This window comes from Labrus bergylta, chromosome 8 (assembly GCF_963930695.1).
Source record: "Labrus bergylta chromosome 8, fLabBer1.1, whole genome shotgun sequence".
NCBI lineage: Eukaryota > Metazoa > Chordata > Actinopteri > Labriformes > Labridae > Labrus > Labrus bergylta.
The window spans coordinates 22,092,058-22,110,739 of record NC_089202.1 but is presented as its reverse complement, the minus strand read 5'-3'; the positions used below and the strand labels follow the sequence as shown (position 1 = coordinate 22,110,739).

Here is an 18,682-nt window from a genome sequence, read left to right as displayed (position 1 = left end):
TACAATAACTGCACTGTGATTTACAAGCAGAAGGCGAGCGGGGGGAAAGCACCTGAGCGTTTGTACCTTTCTACCTTTTGTGCTATCACTTACAGCTTTAACCTTGTTACACCTTTTCTTTTTCCCGACTCCGAGCCGACTTTTGTTTTCATTACAGCTAATCGAAACTAGAGCGCGCTGCGTTTAGTGTACTGGAGGTGTGTGATGGCAGGAAATCAGCTTGTAGTCATCACAAATATTCAAGGAAATCTTCTCGTCTTTTTTCCTTTAAAAAAAATGTCTCAGTGGCACGTTTTGGGTTCCGGCTCTAGCTCCAGGTTGTTTGATCCACATTCGTCAAATTCTGCAAAACCAGTTAGACCATGTGCATTTGTCAAGCAGATTATTTAAAAAAAAAAGCAACAACCTGAGCTCTCGCTCAGTCTCAGGTCGTCAGACGAGAGAGGGAGAGCAAAGGCAGAGTTTGTCCTGAGACCCTGAGAGACCAATTAGTCTGCTCACTGGAGAGCGCCGCTTGTGAGTTTTTGTTTTGTGTTCTCGTGCTGTAAAACAACCAAAGTAACTACAACATGAAACTCATATGACACTCTCAATGATCCGCACGTGTGAAGTGTGTCATTTTCTTCTTTTTGCTGTGCTCTAAATATAAAGTACGCTCCTACGTTTTATTTACAGACGGATCATTTTTCTCCTGAATTATTATTGAAAAAAATAAAAATCAACATCCAGTCAAAGCGGTAAAAACAGAAACACTTGTAAGTTTGAAAGAGCTTCATGCTTTGATTCTTGTGTTTGAGCGTCAAATTCTAAAAAATAAAATAGAAAAACCCTTCCCTGCATGTGAATAATACGACACTCAGGAAATGTTCCTCCAAAGACAATCCAAAATGTCGAAACAATTCAACAATGAAAAAAGTCTTTATTTCTCATGTTTTAGTTCCACTGTCGAGTACGTGCAGATATTTCAGAGCTGAGGTCGTTGCTTCACTTTGCTGAGACTGATATCTTGTCTAAAACCATTAATCGTCTTCCCTTTACCACCTCGATAATTATCGCTGCAGCAAAATAACAGCTCAGCAAACAGTGAAATTATACCTGTGGTAGGCAGCAGAGTAAATACCTGTTTAGCTGCCAGCAAATGTATTTATTAGACTGTCGCCAGTAAATAAGAGGCCTGTCTCGTTTTTTTAATGTGTGGCTCTTTGGGGATTCCACACACACCACCACCACACACACACACACACACACACACCACACACACACACCTCACACACACACACACACACACACACACACACACACCACCACACACACACACACACACACACACACACACACACACACACACACACACACACACACACACACCCTCCATCCCTGCTCTGTATGAAATAGCTCTGTTATGATTGCTAATAGAGGAGAAAGATAACAATGATTCCCAGCGCTTTTTTCTTATAATACAAGTTGCAACTACTAGTTTGGATATAAAGAAAAGACGTTTGGAGTTAATAGGAGACGGCTGCATTCCTGGCTCACAAACATGTAAGAACCCCCCTGCCACCCCTCTCTTCGTTTAGCTCAAGCGTGTTTCAGACATACACCCTGGGTAGAGTGCTTAGTGTGTATACTCACCAGCTCATTTTGTCATTATCTGGAAAGTTCTGTATGAAAAAAAAAAAAGGAAAAGGAGAGAAGGGGGGTTTATGTTGTCCCGGCATGTTGGACTGCATTTATTCTGGCATATGCTTTGCATACTGTTGATCCAGATTCCTTGGCTTAGCGATAAAAGCGTCACATTGTGTTTTTTTGGGTCCTGACAATCAGCCCCCTTCGTCGGATGGGTTGGCGTTGTCCTCGCCGGGAGAATTTATAAAAAGAAAAAACAACCCAAAGTCCGTCATGTCGGTTTTGTCACGCTTTTTACAAAATGACATCCCTCCTATGTTTCGATTTTCTGTTGTCGCTCTCGTTATTTAGCGCGCGTCATGCTACCATGGCAAATATCATTTCAGAAATAAGAAAAGCACATACGTCTTAAGTTTGTCACAATCCAAATCGCATTATTACAGGTCTCAACATATGTTTATATTTTTCGTAAATTTCTTCAGAGGAAAAAAAAAAAGAAAAAGAAAACCCTCATTGTGTTTTATTCCGATGCTTGTCTTTATCCAATCTGTGTAGGTTTTTCTGGATCCTTTGTTCAGAGAGAGAGAAAAAAAAGAAGCGATTTAGAGGAAAGCGCATCCGCTAAGATCAGGTTGTTAATACCCACCCACATACTCCAATGAAACAATTTCAACAGATACTGATTCTCCCTCTCTCTCTCTCTCTCTCTCTCTCTCTCACACACACACACACACACACCCTTGCCTTATCAACTGTTTTGTTCCTCAGTGGATGGATGATGCATCCTTTGACAAGGGATTAAATATGCAAAGAAAAATATGTAGATAAAGAAACGGCATCCTTAAGTCTGCACCTCTTCTTCAATACTTCTGCCTATAAGCCTCCATATTAAGATCCGTTCTCCCCTCAATGCTCGCATCCCCATCTCTCCTTTTCATCTCAGCGGAGCGCCCACTTCCTCGCACACTGAGGCGAGTAACACCCTCCCATCACCTGCCTCCATTTCTTTAACACTCCCCGAGAAAACTCCCCACAAGGCCCGGCTGCTGTGCCCTTCACCGCCTCGCTGCAAAAAAAAAACCTGGGAAAACCCAGCAGGACGCGGGCGACCTTTCTCACCCCGTCCAGACAGAATCTCTCTCTCTCTCTCTCTCTTTTTACACACTGACACTCCTGTCTGTCTGACTCTTATTAATTGTGTATTTGTTGCAGCCACGAGGCAAAAATTAGAGTTTATTTATTCGGTCTTGTGATAACAGGAGTTCAGCGAGCAGTGGCAGAAAAGTCGTTTCTTTGAAAAAGCCGCTGTCATGGCCGATTGTTCAGTGACTGATTGGTTTCATGATTCAATAATGACGAGACAAGACAAGAGGAGGAGGAAGTGAAGGGGGGGGGGGGGGTGAAGAAGAAGAAGGGACGCAGCTTTGAGTGTTGAACATAGATCCCTATGAGACAGACAGACCTGAGCTGACCTGGCTTGGTGGTCATTACGGCCGATGTGAACCTGATGACTCCTGTGGCGTCGAGGTCCCTGACTCTAGGGCTCAAAGGCCTTGTCAACACGGAAGGGCGCTCTCCCTGCCGCTGTGTGCGGCGTGCATCTAGACGTGGGCGGTGTTATGAGTACAGTGAAACACCACAAATCTAAAGGGGTGGGTGTCGAGAGCGAGAGGGTTACAATGTGAGTAAGAAGGTCTTGTGTGTGTGTGTGTGTGTGTGAGCTCACCTAAAAATTCAGATGATTGTCTTCCGTTTCCCGGGGACAAGAAGGGGAGCGATGGAAGCGGAGACCCGTCGAGGCCAAATGGCGTCGGGGCCCTTCCTGTCAGCAGACCTGAGCCTGAGACCGCTCGCCCCTTCTTCTATTTCTGTCGACTTCACGAGATTATAAAACAATTAGGCACTTAGAGGACTCGACTCTCAGTTCATTAACCCCCCCCCCCCCCCCTCCTTGTCTTATTCTTTCTTTCTCTCCCGTCCTCCTACACCGCAAAACGTGGACGTATGAAAATGTAGAAAAACACCTTATTTCACGAGTAATTGGCCGGTACGAGAGGCTAATGGAAAACACAGAACTAATTTGATTTGTCGGATGTGTTCATTATGGACTTTTGAGTCGATCTGTGCTTACCTCGTAACAAGTGATTAAGCGATGTTTCATGGTCCTCAGATGACTTATGAGGGAACGTTGATAAAAAAAAGCAGCAGAGGTGAACCTATAGAGGCTGGGACTTTGTGCAGCAGCTGTGCAGGGAGACGAGTTGATTAAGAACGAAAAATTTGACACATTTCATTTACAGGAATGATGATTTTGTAATCTTTTTTGTATTAAATGTATTTTTTTCTTTGATGCAAACTTGTGTTTTTGGGGTCTACACTCTTTCTCTGCCATCATAATGACCCACAAACAATTTCCCAAAACTCAAAAACCTTCTTTGCAGAGTCATTCACAACTTAAAAATTAAATCAGAAACTGTCGATGAATTAATTTCTGTTTATGTTTTCAAATATCCAGCGCTACTCGTCCTTTGACTGCATGCTTGTTTTTGAGCGGCATCGACTGTACACCACCTCCTTCTTCTTCTTTCCACTCCACATAACATCTTGTCTGTTCAACCCACACATGTTGTGACGTCGTTGTGCCCCCCCCCCCGACAGATTATTAAATCCTTTTTCTGCAGCCTCTAATAACACCATTATGTTTACATGTGTGCGTATCTCTCGAGGTAGACACTTAGAGAAAGAGCTCAAAGTCAGACCCCGGTGACAGCTCTGATCCCCGTGCTGTTTGTGATTTTCTCTCAGACATGCGGCATGCTCAGACTCATTTGTATTAAGTAATCCAAATAATCGTATTAATGCCTATTAGAAGCGTCACAAGTGGCGAGCATGAAGACATCACAACACCTACGTGCAGTGAGTGATGCTGCCGGATCCGTCTGACACACTCAATAAAGACGCTTTCAGATGTTGAGCCACCAATTATATCATTTTCTTTTTAATGTTTTCTGTCATTGTGCGTCGATTATTAGTGCCTTTTGCAAACAAAAAAGACACAATATTTAATCCTCCTGAGACGTGAATAGGTGGTTTGAAGAGCAGCAGGCCGAGGACGGGCTGGTTTAGACAAGTGTGTCATGGTGGAAACATACAGTACCTGTGGTGATGCACAGAGAAAAAGATGACATGTATCTGCGGTGTAATGCTATGACTCCTGACATTTTAAATATGAGGTGTCCTTTGTTGTGATTTAGCATGCAGTCCGTCATGTTTCTCATGTCATTTTTCATGTTTTCTTTACAAATGCAGCCAACAGGGCACCAAAAATCTTCCCTGAACAATTGCACTCGTGCTCGTGCACAGCTCGCCGCGTCCTGTATCTCCCCGACACAAAGCCGCACAGCCTTGTAAAAAAAAAACCCACCTTGAACAGAGCTAAATCTGCATTCAGCGTGCGATTAGAACAGCACACGGCTAGTATTTTTTAAACAGGCTTTCTGTGTATAAAAAAAAAAAACATTTTTCCTCCTCTATTCTGTGCGATACAAAACGGTATATGTTAATTGATAATCAGCAGTGTTGATTCAGTGGTGCATTCAGTGCAAATCTGTGCCCTTCTGGATGTCAGAGGGTTTTCACAGCCGCGTCGGTGCCAACCTCGCTGGCAGTGCCGGCACCTGTTGGCGGTGCCAAGGCCTGGCAGGGGTTATCGATGCTCTCTGATGGTGCCCGACAATCACAGTGGAAATGACTGCGGCTGCTTGCGTCATGCCAGATAGAAAAGGAACATTTGCCGACAATGGCTCGCTTTCACCGACGCTCCTGTTTTTTTTTTTTTGTTTTTTTTTTACTGAATGCTGCTAAGCTAAGCCAAGGGAAAGAGAGGAAAAAAAAACCACAGAGAGAATCAGGAACATTGTGTTAAACATGTTTACGTGGAAAACATGTTAACATGAAGGATGTGGCGCTGCTGTGCAGGTGGAGGTGATGCAGAGAATGGAGGAGGGGGCGAGGGCTGCAGCCTTTCTGTGTGATTCATATTACTACATAACCTAAGAACCTAAATAGTAGGCACATTTTATAACACTACACATCCACCTGGAGACATGTTTTGACCTTATTATCATGATGCATTTAAATACAATCCTAATTCGTCCTCCTTATTTGTACAGCTCGAGGTGGATTTTAATATTTTTGGAAATTGTGAATTGTACTTCTATGTGTGCTGTGACATTGTTGTAATAATATCTCACATTGGAGTGAATCTCAGAGAATAACAACCTGGCAGTTTGAGTCCTTTGCAGACACATGACCGAGCCATTTCAAACCACACGGCTCCCCCACAGCTGTGTTTATTACACGGTGCTGGTTTGCTCGGTGAAAAACCAGAGACCGGCTAGGAGAAGAATTCATCTCTGACTTTGTGCTTCAGCCCTTCTGCTCATGAATTCATATGTCAGAGGGTCTTATACAAGAAATGTCAACAACTCTTACACTTCCTGTTTTAAAACCACAGCCACGGGACCCTTTAAAAACACACGCAACACACACACACACACATCCGCCCCCTCAGCGCTTGCATGTCGTGCTTACAAGGTGCTAATATTGCAAGACGTCTCTCTGTATCGGGTCCGAAGGTGAGTTTCAGGCTGCGTTTTTTTTTTTCCATTTGAAGCCTCTCTGCCGGCCTTCTGCGGTGAACTCTAGCATTTTCCGGACACGAGCGTCTTTTCAAATAGAAGAACTTTTGACCTCATATAGGCAGGTGGAAGAATGATTTTTGGTTTCACAAGCAGGGACTGGATGAGTGGTTCAACTGTACTGTTTCTAAACACATCATCACTTCTTCCTTTCTTTGATCGGTTTAACAAAAGTGACGCCAGTCGTCTCTTCCCCCTCGATCTTAACGTCTAAGCACCTTCAGTAAACCTGTGGGATTTTCTCCGCAGTTGTCCCGTGACCGTCTTTGTCACCTGAATGTGGTTCCTGTAGCTAAGCCGAGAGGCTCTCGTCTGTGGCGTTGCATTGTTTATGAAACAACAGCTTTGTGTGAGGCCACTTTACCGTTACTGCGCTGTATTTACGGTCGCACAGAGAGGGAGATTTATTAGAAAGCACGTAGTGTTGGGAGCGTTTCACACGCACCTGACCTCCGAGCTCGCCCCCCCCCCCCCCCCCCCCCCCCTCACTCTCTCCACCTCATGGCCCTTCGTTGCCGCTGGGTGGGTGTACTCACTTCCTGTTCCTGTTTTTGGTCGCCTACAACACGGACGGACTCACTATAGATCGTTTTTGTTTGATGTGGATTTCAGGCCTGATGAGTCGGGTCAGATTGAGGCACCTCGCTGTCCCAAAAAAACAACTATACTTGTTTCTTTGCTTCCCTCCAAAGTAAGTTTGTAACAGATCATAAAAATGTTTAACTTCAAGAGACAAAACCTGCTCCACTTTTCTACAGTCGGACTATTTATTTTAAATAGTTCTGAGGCAGTTATCATGTTTCTTATTTATTATGAAAATAGCATGTATAGATGGTGTTTTTACGATATGCCTATATTTAAATAGTGTGCAAAGGTCTCTGTGGTCTCGACAGTGAACTTGACCTCACATTCTCACCTCTCTGACCACATTAGGACCTAAAGATGGAGGGCCAAACACAGCTACACCTCACATCAGCCTGTATCAGTCAAGTGAAGTCAAAGTGGAGCAGTTCTTAGTAAGCCACCTTAAGGTTATGTACAGACACCATATCAGACCTTTATTGACAATATCAACAGAGATAAGCTTGTCTGATATTTTCACAGTTTGCTCTGGAGCAACAAAGCTCCTCTCCGGCAGAGGGAAGGTTCATGAAATAATTACTAAATAATAACAATAGCTCACACAGCGACTTGAGAGAGAAAAAACCTCCCAGCTTGCCATTGTTTGCAGAGATTGTGTGTCGCTCTCCATCCTCCAAACATTCCTGCGTTCCTTTCTTGCGTCCTCTCAGCTCTTCCTCCTCCGCAGTGACAGTTCAGGGTTTTTGTTGACAGTATCAACAGAGATTAGCTCGTCTAATATTTCGGTTTAATCCAGTTTGACGTTACACGGTGTGATCTGCTGCCGAGGTAAAACATTTGGAAAGATAACCAAACTAGTTTTGCTTTTTTTTTTTTTTGCAGCATATTGTATTTCTACTTCCTTTTTAAAAAATTTCCTATTGACATCAATTGGATCAATATGACAATGAAGAGGGAAACCACTTTAATATGTAATTATTTCTTTGTTTGCAGAATATTTACAAGTATATTTATTAATTTATAACAATGCCTAAGGTAAAAATGAAACTGAGATATCTGCAAACAAGCAATCTGTATGACTCAAACCCCAGCCATGCAGACAGAGATTATCTTTAACATGCAGAACAATAGAAACTTCCTCCTTTTAGCTTTCATTAATACATCTTTTAAAGTGTGGCCTATGTGAGTGTCAGGAGTTCGGCATGTAAAGAAAATACTTCCTTAAATGTAGAAATATTTAGATTTGTGTGTTATATTCTGTCTCAGACTGAATGGGAAGTAAACTGGAAATCATGTTTGCTCATTTTTTAATTCTTAGGATCATTAATCTGCTCGCTTTTGCAGAGTTTTTGACTAAAATGTTGATTAAACAAACGTAAAAAAGTGTGAAAAACTAGAAAAATAGATCCGAGACATGCCTACGATCATGCAATACTAATTTGATCTACAATTGTACGTATGTTAAGGGTGATTTTGGGGAAACAAAGGACACATTTGTATGTATTTTTTGGGAGTATTGTGATGGATTTTTCACAATAAAAGACTGGAGGTGAAGGAGTTCAACTCATTTTTTTTTTCTCCATATTTTTGATGAGAGAGATAAAGAAAGAAAAAGTCAAGTAAATCTATTTATTGGGTAAAAAAGAAAAAAAATGAAATGAAATAAAAATCATAAATTAATGCGTGTGCGTTTATGTGCGAGTGAACATCTGTGTGCACCCGGTAATAAATGCAGGACCGCCTCACTCTAATCAAGCTGATTAAAAATTCCTGCGCGCACAGCCGGAAATCGCACCACCGTTCTTGTCTGTTGTGTGTGTGTGTGTGTGTGTGTGTGTATGTGTGTGTGCGTGCGTGTGCGCGTGTGTTTTATGAGAGTGTGTGTGCATGTGTGTGTGTGTGTGCATGTGGTTTCTCTGCCTTGGAACACTTTCTCCACTTTATTTGTCTCCTGTCAGGACTTTTCCGGCCTGACACGCGGAGGAATCATGTAGTTCTTTATTTATAAAGAGGGGGATTATTTCTCCCCCCCATCTCCTCTCCTCTCACCCTACACTCTCTTCCATCTCTCTCACGCACACACTCGACCCCCTCCGATCATCTTTTTCTTTTTTTTTAATTCTTTTTTTTTTTTTTAATTTTTACCCCCCTCTTCTTCCACGCCATTTGAAATGAAGAGGAGAAAGGGAGAGCACGGGCAGGGGAAGCAGCAGCGGCAGCAGCAGCAGCAGCAGCAGCGAGGAGAGAGAGCAGAGGAGGAGGAGGAGAGGAGAGGAGGAGGAGGAGGGGGGAGTGATGAGTCAATACAACTAATAATTTAATGGGGACAGAGAGGGAGAGACGGAGTGAGAGGGGGAGAGGCGGAGAGGGGAGATAGATAGAAAGGAAAAGAAAGAGGAGCTCCGTCCGGACGCCAATCCCCCAAACCAACAGGACACCTCCTACTATTACTATCGCAGGCAGCTCTCGTTAATGCATCCACAGCGAGCCTTATTTGATCCGCGACGTCGGAAAGTAAACGGCACTTTTTGACCCCCTCCTTCTGCTTGTTTTATTGCGCGAACCTGCTCCCCGACTGTCCGCATATCGTCTCCACATCGCCTCCAACAAAAACCGACGCGACAGCAAGCTCACGCTGTCGGTTACTATTATTATTATTATTATTTTGCAGTCCGTCTCTGCCGGTAGTCGGACGCTGGGCTGTTTTTTTTTTTTTTTCTTTTTTTTCTGTGCATGCACGCTACGTCCCCTCCGCGAACACACACACACACACACACACACACACACACAACGGAGGGTCTCGGTGGCGATTATTATCATTGCAACTGTGGTCCGAGGTGCTTTGGTTTTGTACACCGGCGACGGCTGACTGTACCGCCTTGCCTTCCTGCCTGCCTGTCCGCCTCTCTGTTCGGATGTTGTGGTGCGAACTACAGCTGAAGTGGCGTTCACTTGCACGCTAAATGTCGCAGGTTCCCACGGCTACCGTCTTTTTCCTCCGGTTGGACGGAATTAGCTAACGGGCACACATACATAACACACACACACATACACACACACACACACACACACACACACACACACACACACACACACACATAACCGCTTACCAATGTTCGCCTATCACGGTCCATCTCGACCTCGTCGTCTCTCCCACAGACCCGGGTTGTTGTTTTTTCGCACCGCCTGCCAGACCTCCGCGAAGACGAGCAGGAGGAAGCGTCTTTTTCAACACTGATTTATATTTAACAAAAAAAAAAAATTGCTGTCATGCATACGTAAACAGAGAGAGAGAGAGAGAAAGAGAGAGAGAGATAAGAAGAGAGGAACTGGGAAGCAAGAGTTGTTCTGTTTCCTTTTTTTTTTTTTTTTTTTTTTTTTTAACCCTGGCCAAACTTGAAGAAGACTCGTTTTCCAGCCGGTGTTATATGCTCTCCACTGCACAAGTGCTGCGTTTAAGGTTGGTTTGTCTCTCAACTTATCCCCCCCCCCTCCCCTGTTGGGACCTTGATGTTGTCCATTTGAACTATTGCTCCTGTATCTTGTGTTTTAAGGGTCATTTAAAAATCCTGACCTGGATCCTGGGTCTGGATCCCTCGCTTCTTTTCCTCCCCTATTTGTGGGGAATTAGTTGCCTCATTGCATGTTATGAATGGGGGGGTTCATGATCTTTTGCGTGGGGGTGGATGATTTTGCCCCTTTTCACTCTTTTGACAATCAGCATTCCTATTCATGTTCATCAGCTCAACATGCATGCAGAGTCACCCGTGATAACTTTTCCTATTGCAGACTTATAAACCAGCACATTTTGTTTTTATGATTGATCATATTTCAAAGTTTACCCAGAGAGTTCAAATATCAGCCTACCTAAATAACCAACTTCAGACTGTCAGTCAGCGAGGCACCTGTGGTTAAGTCTGTGGTGGATGCTCCACCAGTCCTTCCTCTCTCTTCTTTTCCCTCCTAACTTTTTTTTTTCTTCTGGCTTTCTTCATGAGTCAGCAACTTGTCATGTGAAATTCTTTTACAACGCTGCCTTTTTTTTTTTTTTTTCACCAACCCAAAGTTGTAAACCCTGCTGCTCGACATGTCTAAAAATAAAAGTTCATACCTGTAAATTCATGTTAGTGGCTGTGTGTGTGTGTGTGTGTGTGTGTCTGTCGCTCACAGAAAATTGACGTCCTCGCCTTTCTCCCGTCCTCCCCCTCTCCTCTCCTGAGCTGCGTCATGAAGCCGCACCAAAGTGACTCAGAAACCGAATTACGTTGGTTTCTCCTCTCTCTGCGTGCACCGCAGCAGCAGCAGAAGAACCTTGTTCCTTGAACTTCACTGTATTCATTCAAGTGGAATCTCCCAGCAAATGAATGTGTTTGCACTAAAAAAAAAAAAAAAAAACTGGAGCTTGTTTGCCCCTTCTCGCATGGGAACGTCTAGTGGGACACCCATACATAATGCATGCGTTTGAAAAATGGGAACATTACAGCGGCACGGAAACGTCACCGTGTTCTGCGTTGACATAACCGAAGCGAATTGACAGTTATTGCCGTAATGGGTTTTTGTTCTCAGAGGTTTCAATTACTTAAAAGCACTTTTTTTTTCCGCTCTATTAAAAAAAAAAACCCTTTCACGTCTTCACATGTCAGTGATATCAACACAAAAGATGTTCCCCTCATATCGCCTTTCATTCCTCCTTTTTTCTGTTTTCAAGCTTCTTTTCTACCGCTCACATACCTCTTCTGACGGCTGAATCATCGTGTGTGTTTGTGTGTGTGTGTGTGTGTGTGTGTGTGTGTGTGTGTCTCCCCAGGTGATAGTGAGCAGAGGTGCTGAGAATGATGGAACATCTCAGCGAGGCGTGTTTGGGCAAGGAGAACTCCGAGCTGGTCAACAGCATGGCCGAGGCCAAGGCCCCTCCGGCCAAGCTGCCCCGGCTGGAGCAGAACGGCAGCCCCCTGGGCCGGGCCAGGCTGGGCAGCACCGGAGCCAAACTAGCCGGGGTCCCTTACAAGCCCACCGGGCACCTGCTGAAGACCTGCCACAAGAGAGGTAAAGGGGGAGTGTGTTTATGTGTGTGTGTGTGTGTGTTTGTGTGTGTGGTTTTATAGCTCACTCCATCAAGAGAAAATATATCAACACTACTATTTGATTTAATGTTTGTCTTTCTACAACCAGAAATCACAAACCCTGTTTCTGCATTTCAAATACGAAGGTTTGGAAATCTCTCCCCTTTTTTTTTTTTTTTTTTTGATTTTCCTGAGAAGAATAGAGGATGATTTGGTAGTTGACAGAAAATTGATTACCAACAAACAAGTCATTTTTCTAGACAAAAACACCAAACGTTCGCTTCTCCAATGTTCGGATCTGCTTGCTTCTCTTCGTCTCGTGTGACAGAAAAACTGAATAGATTTAGTTTGAACTTTTCACTGGGACAAGATGAGCAGTTGCTCAACGCTCTGAGGACATTTATCATGAACATCTTCTCACAATGTTTAATTTATTATTCTGGATTATTTGAATTCATTGAAGTGGCAACCCAAAATTCAGACATCTTTTATAGACTGCGTCAGGAATCGATGAAGAAATAATCAAAGCTGGAGCTCTAGTCTGCATGAAACTATGAAACTAGCCGAAACTAACTTTACACACGTTTGAGCACAAGTCATAAAAAAAAAAATAAACCAGGTAAATAAAGGAAAGCTATTTAAAATGCAGTTTAAAAAGCCCCCCCCCCCCCCCGACCCCCCTACCCACACACTCAAAACACAGCACCTTCCACCCACCATCACCACCCTCTGCCTGCTCTCAAAAACTCTTAAACCTTTTTACAATGCATCTTTAGTCATCTCTGCATAAACACACACACACACACACACACCGTGCACACACACTCCCACTTATTTGCACAGACAATAGCTAATAGCAGAGCAGTGAGAGTTGTTCTGCATGGCGCCGTGTCACCGCTCCCCTCTCCAGCCGCAGCCCTCCTGCGCCGACGTTTCTTTATTAAGAGGAAGTTTCTGTCCTTTAAGAGCCATTTCTGTTTCAAAGCAGAGCCTTTACTTTCAGATTATGACTTAGCTTTTTAATATAACTGGTGTCATCTGGTGATAAACACGGCAGGCAAAGCTATCCAAAACATGTATTTTTTTACGAGTTTTTCTTTTTCTTTAAGTGGTTCAGAAATGAAAACTGCAGGTTTGGACTTGTAATAGTGCTTGGCAGCGAAGGTTGGTCTGTTTGTTTGTTTGTTTGGCTGGTTTTGGTCTTCTTCGGGGCAACAGGGACTCAGGAACTCTTGGAATGTGGCTGTGTGAGTGTCCTCAGATGGGCCGTTTCTTATTTATTCTTTATTTGCTCCTTTTATCTCTGTGTCGGCGCTCCAGCTGAGAGAACCTAATTTTTCACCTCCATCATCTCTGCTTCCCCTCGGCCTCCTGCGACGTTTGTTCCTCTCTTGGCCTCCTCCCCTTGGTTTCATTCTTTAAGCTTCTTCCCGGGCAAAGCGTGAAGCAGCAGCAGCAGCAGCAGCAGCAGAGGAGAGGCTTTCGCTGAGAGGGCCCACAGTGGGCATTGTGTCCGAGCCCGTAACAATATTTACCACAGCCCTCTCTGGGCGCCCTGGAAACAAAGCCAGTATTGATCCCCCAAATGAACCTACACAGCAGTCTTTATTGTTAGATCTTTATCTATTAAAATCAGGGCAGGAGAAAAGCAGCTCTTTCAGCACATTCCCTGGCATCTGTCGGCTTATTGATTGTTTTGCCAGAGCTTTGTGCATCTTCTGGAATGCCTGGGATTGAAAAAAAAAAAAAAATAAGAATGAGAATCGTGTTAATCGGCAAAAACAATAAATGTAGAGGAATTTGTTCAGGTGACGGACGAGTGGAGACAAAGTGAGAAAAGTACGGCAACAGGGCGGCTCATAGAAACTGTAAAGTGTGCAAACAAAAACCTTCCTCTTCAACAGGTTTTTGTGGAGTTTCTTTTTTTTTTTTTTTGGAAAGCAGAGATTTGGTTGGCTAGCTGAGGGGAGGCTAATGTGATCCCAGAAAACTTGAAAAAGAACAAAAACTTTACGTATGACTTTGGAGGATTTGTGCGGCTTCCTCTTGATTCTTAACACCGAGCAAAAGGTTGATACACTTTTATAATACTATATTTGATTTTTAATGTCAAGACATCACTTAAGCCACACTTTGATAATAGTATGCTATCCTGTTAAAGACCTCAAAGAGGAATCAACATTTTGATAAAGTTGGATTTCCAATGGTTGAACCATTGAGAACATCATGGAAAGTACATGACAAAAAAAAACAGCATTTATAATAAAATAAAAACTTGCTAGCAAGCACACTATGAAACTGTGCTGCAGATGCAGAGTGTCTGATTCCCCATGATGATGTGAAGTGATGGTTCAGATAGATAACGGCCCTATTAAAGATGAAAAATGCCTTTATGTGGTCAAAATGCAGAACTTAAGTTCCCCCCACAACTTCCACTCAGCAGCAATCTAATCACTCACTCATAATCCCTCGACACTCAACCTCAGTGTAACCTAATCATCGGCACTAAATATTAATCTCTTCCCGCAGCAAACACAGAATACTTGAAGGTCAAAGTTTGCATGTGAGGGAAACGTGAACCCCATCCAGTTCTCACTCTGTGCCTCTGTGTCCTCAGGCAACATGCTGCCGGTGTTCTGCGTGGTCGAGCACTACGAGAACCCCATGGATTTTGACAGCAAGGAGGAGCACGCCGAGTTCGTCCTGGTGCGCAAGGACATGCTCTTCAACCAGCTCATCGAGATGGCCCTGCTGTCGCTAGGCTACTCCCACAGCTCGGCCGCCCAGGCCAAAGGTAAACCGCCGATGTCACCCATCGACTCCCATCATCATCTATTTCATCTCTGCCCTCTTGTTTTATCTCTCTAATGCTCATTAATGTCTTCTGTGCAGCGTTTTCTGACAAGCTGCACACATTCAGACATACGCTCTTTATGCCTCACACACACACACACACACACACACACACACACACACACACACACACACACACACACACACACACACACACACACACACACACACACACACTTTTTGACCATAATAGCCGACCGCCAGCAGATCTGAAGCCACAGTAACACATCCTGACACTGATCCCAGACAGGAGATGCTCAAGTCTCCCAGAGGTCACACACACACACACACACACACACACACACACACACACACACACACAGAGGCTTAATGTACAGACTTATACACAAAATATTTATACGCACATACTCATACTGTGCATTTAAGCACACACAACACACACACACACACACACACACACACACACACACACACACACACACACACACACACACTCTCTCATAATGTATATATTTATACACACTTAGCCTCAGTGAGTCAGTGGGTGGGAGGGGCAGGTGGAGGAAAGAGTCTACTAATTGCACTTGAGCGCACGCAGGCCGAGGGTGGCTGTTTCAAGGTGCCTCTTAGTGTGCTCTTTTATTATAGCCTGTCCATCAGGCACACACACACACACACACACACACACACACACACACACATATATATCCTAGTCCTCCTCTCCTATAAGCTGACTTCCTGCTGTGTGGGCTGCATCTTTTTTAAATCAGTCTCAGGAGAAATTTCCGCTCGGTTGTTGGGATTTTAGTAAGAAAGAAAGAAAGTATGTGAAGGGTGTTTATGGCCCCAGAATGTGTCTGGGGAGGCTACGTGTGGCTTTATTCATGATGTTCATTCATGTGTTATTGGTTTTAAGCCAACCCTTTTCTGTGTTAGGGGCTAAGAAAGTAAACATACACTTGAGGATGTCGGTGTTGGCAACCGTGATGGACACAAATTCAGATCCTACTTTTACTTTTAGTTTAATTAGGGTTGTAAAGATGAATCGTAAAACATCGTGATAAATCAATTCAAAGGTGTCAAGGTTCACATCGGTACTCTGAAAAATGAATCGCAGGAATGTGGTGAGCGTCATCAGCTGCAGAGCAAGATTTAGAAATTGAGGATGCACCACCGTCTTTTAAATCGGAGATGTGGAAGCATTTTGGCTTCCCCAAGACAGAAAATGAAAGTGCAAATATTGCAAGAAGACAGAGAACTACACAAATAGCACAACCAACATGATGCAGCATGAATACAAAGCTTGAATCACCTCCCCTTGTTGAAAAACATTAAAAAGGCCAAACCACACTGACGCGCGGTCTTCCAGCCACTAAAGGATGTCATGAATCGGCATAAGTTGAGTGAATGGTTACATCCCTACTTTTAAACTAAGACAGTAAAATGAAATTTTGAATTTCTTTTCCCACGTTTGGTCACTTGCTCATACATGACAACATTCTCGATTGCTTGTCCATGTTGACCAATGCTCTCCATGTTGCGTTGTCCAGGCATGATTCAGGTGGGGAAGTGGAACCCCGTCCCGCTGTCCTATGTGACAGACGCACCGGACGCTACAGTGGCTGACATGCTGCAGGACGTCTACCACGTGGTCACGCTCAAGATCCAGCTGCACAGGTGAGGAGCACGCCGACACAGACACACACACACAGACACACAGACACACAGACACACGCCTTGATTTCCTCTAAAACACCGCCCACCAAAATTCAGGAGTACAACCCTAAAACACAAACTGGTGCTGAAGGACGTCCATACATAAAGAGGCAGGTTCACTTACAGGAGTCTAGCTCCAGACGCTCACACACTCAGCACGTATTGTATGCCCAGAGGCTGGTGCCAATCTGCAGATGCCTTCTGCATGTTTGATACTGAGAATAACATTAATCTCAACTACACACACACACACACACACACACACACAGACACAGACTGACCTTCAGATGAAATGGGAAAATCCCATCCAAACACAGAAAACTTCACTGTCTGATTATTCCACAGAGATTGGTTTATTTGTCAATTTAAGATAGCTGAATCAGTAATGCCTTCAGTTAGCCGACACTGTGCTGACTGATCACACAGGTTTGTTTTGTGAAGCTGCTCCGCCTTTAATTGGAGGCTGATTTAATCTCATGTAAAAGATTAGTATTGATATTGAGATAACTCCAATGCTATATGACTATAAAGCAACCAACTTGAGCTTTCCTTTTATTAAAAAAACAAACAAAAAAAAAAACTAGAGACTGCTCGCGGCTAAAAAAGACTCTGCAGCAGATGAATGCAAGGTTGTTCACCTGAAATAGTTCCATAAATAAACCTGGCTATTTTTAAGTCGCGATACATTTCTTCTGAATCTACATCACATGTAATAAAACGAGACCTTCTTCTACTGAGTGATGCTAGCTGTCCTGTGCCATCACTCACCATATTGTACGCTAAATGCTCCGCTCTGTAGGTGTGAGGCTTCGTTGTATTTATACATACAAGCATTTATAGACATGGACGCCAACAGGCTCATATGTGCTCATAGCCACACACACACACACACACACACACACTCACACAGTCGAGTGGAGCTGGTGTGGAGGCTTGTGACAGCTGCTGCTCCCACTCTTCCTCTCCCTCTCCTCTCCTTCTGTGCCCCCCCACCACCACCACCACCGCCACCCACCTTCACCAGCCAGAATACAGAAGGTTGTGTTTATTTCCGGCATGCTAGCCCCGTAATGCACAGATAGCTTTCTCTTTCTCCGCTACCCCCTTCCCTTCCCCGTCTCTCCCTCCTTCCCTTCCTCGTGTTCACTTCCGTCTCCCCAGAGGCTTTTCTAGCTGCTGGAGCAGTTTAAGGTGTTCTGGAAAATCCATTGTTTGCATGTGAGTGTGTTTTCCTACAAGCAGATGTTAGCCTCGACCGCTGCACGCATCCCTTTTTTCCTATTCCTCTCTCCCGTTATCTCACCGCTTGTATCATTTCCAAACACACAGACTGACAGTTTTATGCACACACACACACACACACTCACATTGTCTTGTGCACTTGTACACTTATCATCCCTAATTCTGTCTCTCATCTCCCGTCACTTGTCAAGCATCAAGGCAGGTTTAAGAGAAAGTAATTCAGAGATTCATACAAAGCGTCAAACACAAGTCTAACACACATGAAGTGTTCACCCAGAGCCAATTGGGCACTCTGACTCTGCTGCTCAGCTTTAGTTACTCCACACTCCCACCCACCACGGAGATGAATTTCACATTTTCAGAACCCAGAAATGTTCCTCATGTGGAGCTCAATCCCTGGCGGCCCACACCTCCTAAACCAGCTAACGCCTAAGCCAATTTATTTGATTTATAAATCGATTTGGATTTTGCTGCATATTGTTGTCAGTATTGTTATTGTTTTGTATTTGTTTTTTCCTTCTTTTTTCTCTTCCCACCCCTCCATCCCTTCATCCACAACCCCCCCCCCCCCCCTCCCCCCACCCTCCGCCCCGGCTGCTGCAGAAATCTAGCCAGTAACACCTTAAATTGTTTCGCCGAGCACAACGAGCCAGGAAGGTAGAAGTAACATGAAATAATAGTCGCCACATGCAGCTGATGTATAATTCATGCATCAATCCAGCAGATGTGTTGTATAAAGTAATTAACTAATCAGAACAATCAGGAGAGAGAGAGGGAGAGAGAGAGAGAGAGAGAGAAAGAGAGAGGGAGAATATGAAAGAGAGAGAGAGAGAGAGAGAGAGAGACAGAGCAATCTCCAGATGCATCTGCTTGATGCGCCAAATGAAATCTGTCTGTCTTGGAGGGGCGCTTGCAGCAGGGAAAAAAAAAAGAAAAAAG

General features: G+C 44.1%; 1 protein-coding gene across 10 annotated transcripts in view; it reads left to right on the top strand.

The window, feature by feature from the left end:
- satb1b (SATB homeobox 1b) overlaps positions 1-18,682 on the top strand; it is a 65,640-nt gene that overhangs the window by 2,597 nt on the left and 44,361 nt on the right. For 5 of the 10 annotated variants that reach the window (XM_065957746.1, XM_029278568.2, XM_020640419.3 and 2 more), the window contains exons 2-5: positions 11,716-11,954; positions 14,589-14,765; positions 16,336-16,462; positions 18,347-18,400. In XM_065957746.1, coding sequence (XP_065813818.1) covers positions 11,741-11,954; positions 14,589-14,765; positions 16,336-16,462; positions 18,347-18,400 — 572 coding nt within the window. In that variant the 5' untranslated portion in view covers positions 11,716-11,740. Of the gene's footprint in view, positions 1-9,183; positions 10,369-11,715; positions 11,955-14,588; positions 14,766-16,335; positions 16,463-18,346; positions 18,401-18,682 lie in introns of those variants that run through there. The other 5 variants (XM_029278569.2, XM_065957745.1, XM_020640423.3 and 2 more) reach the window with 2 other exon arrangements.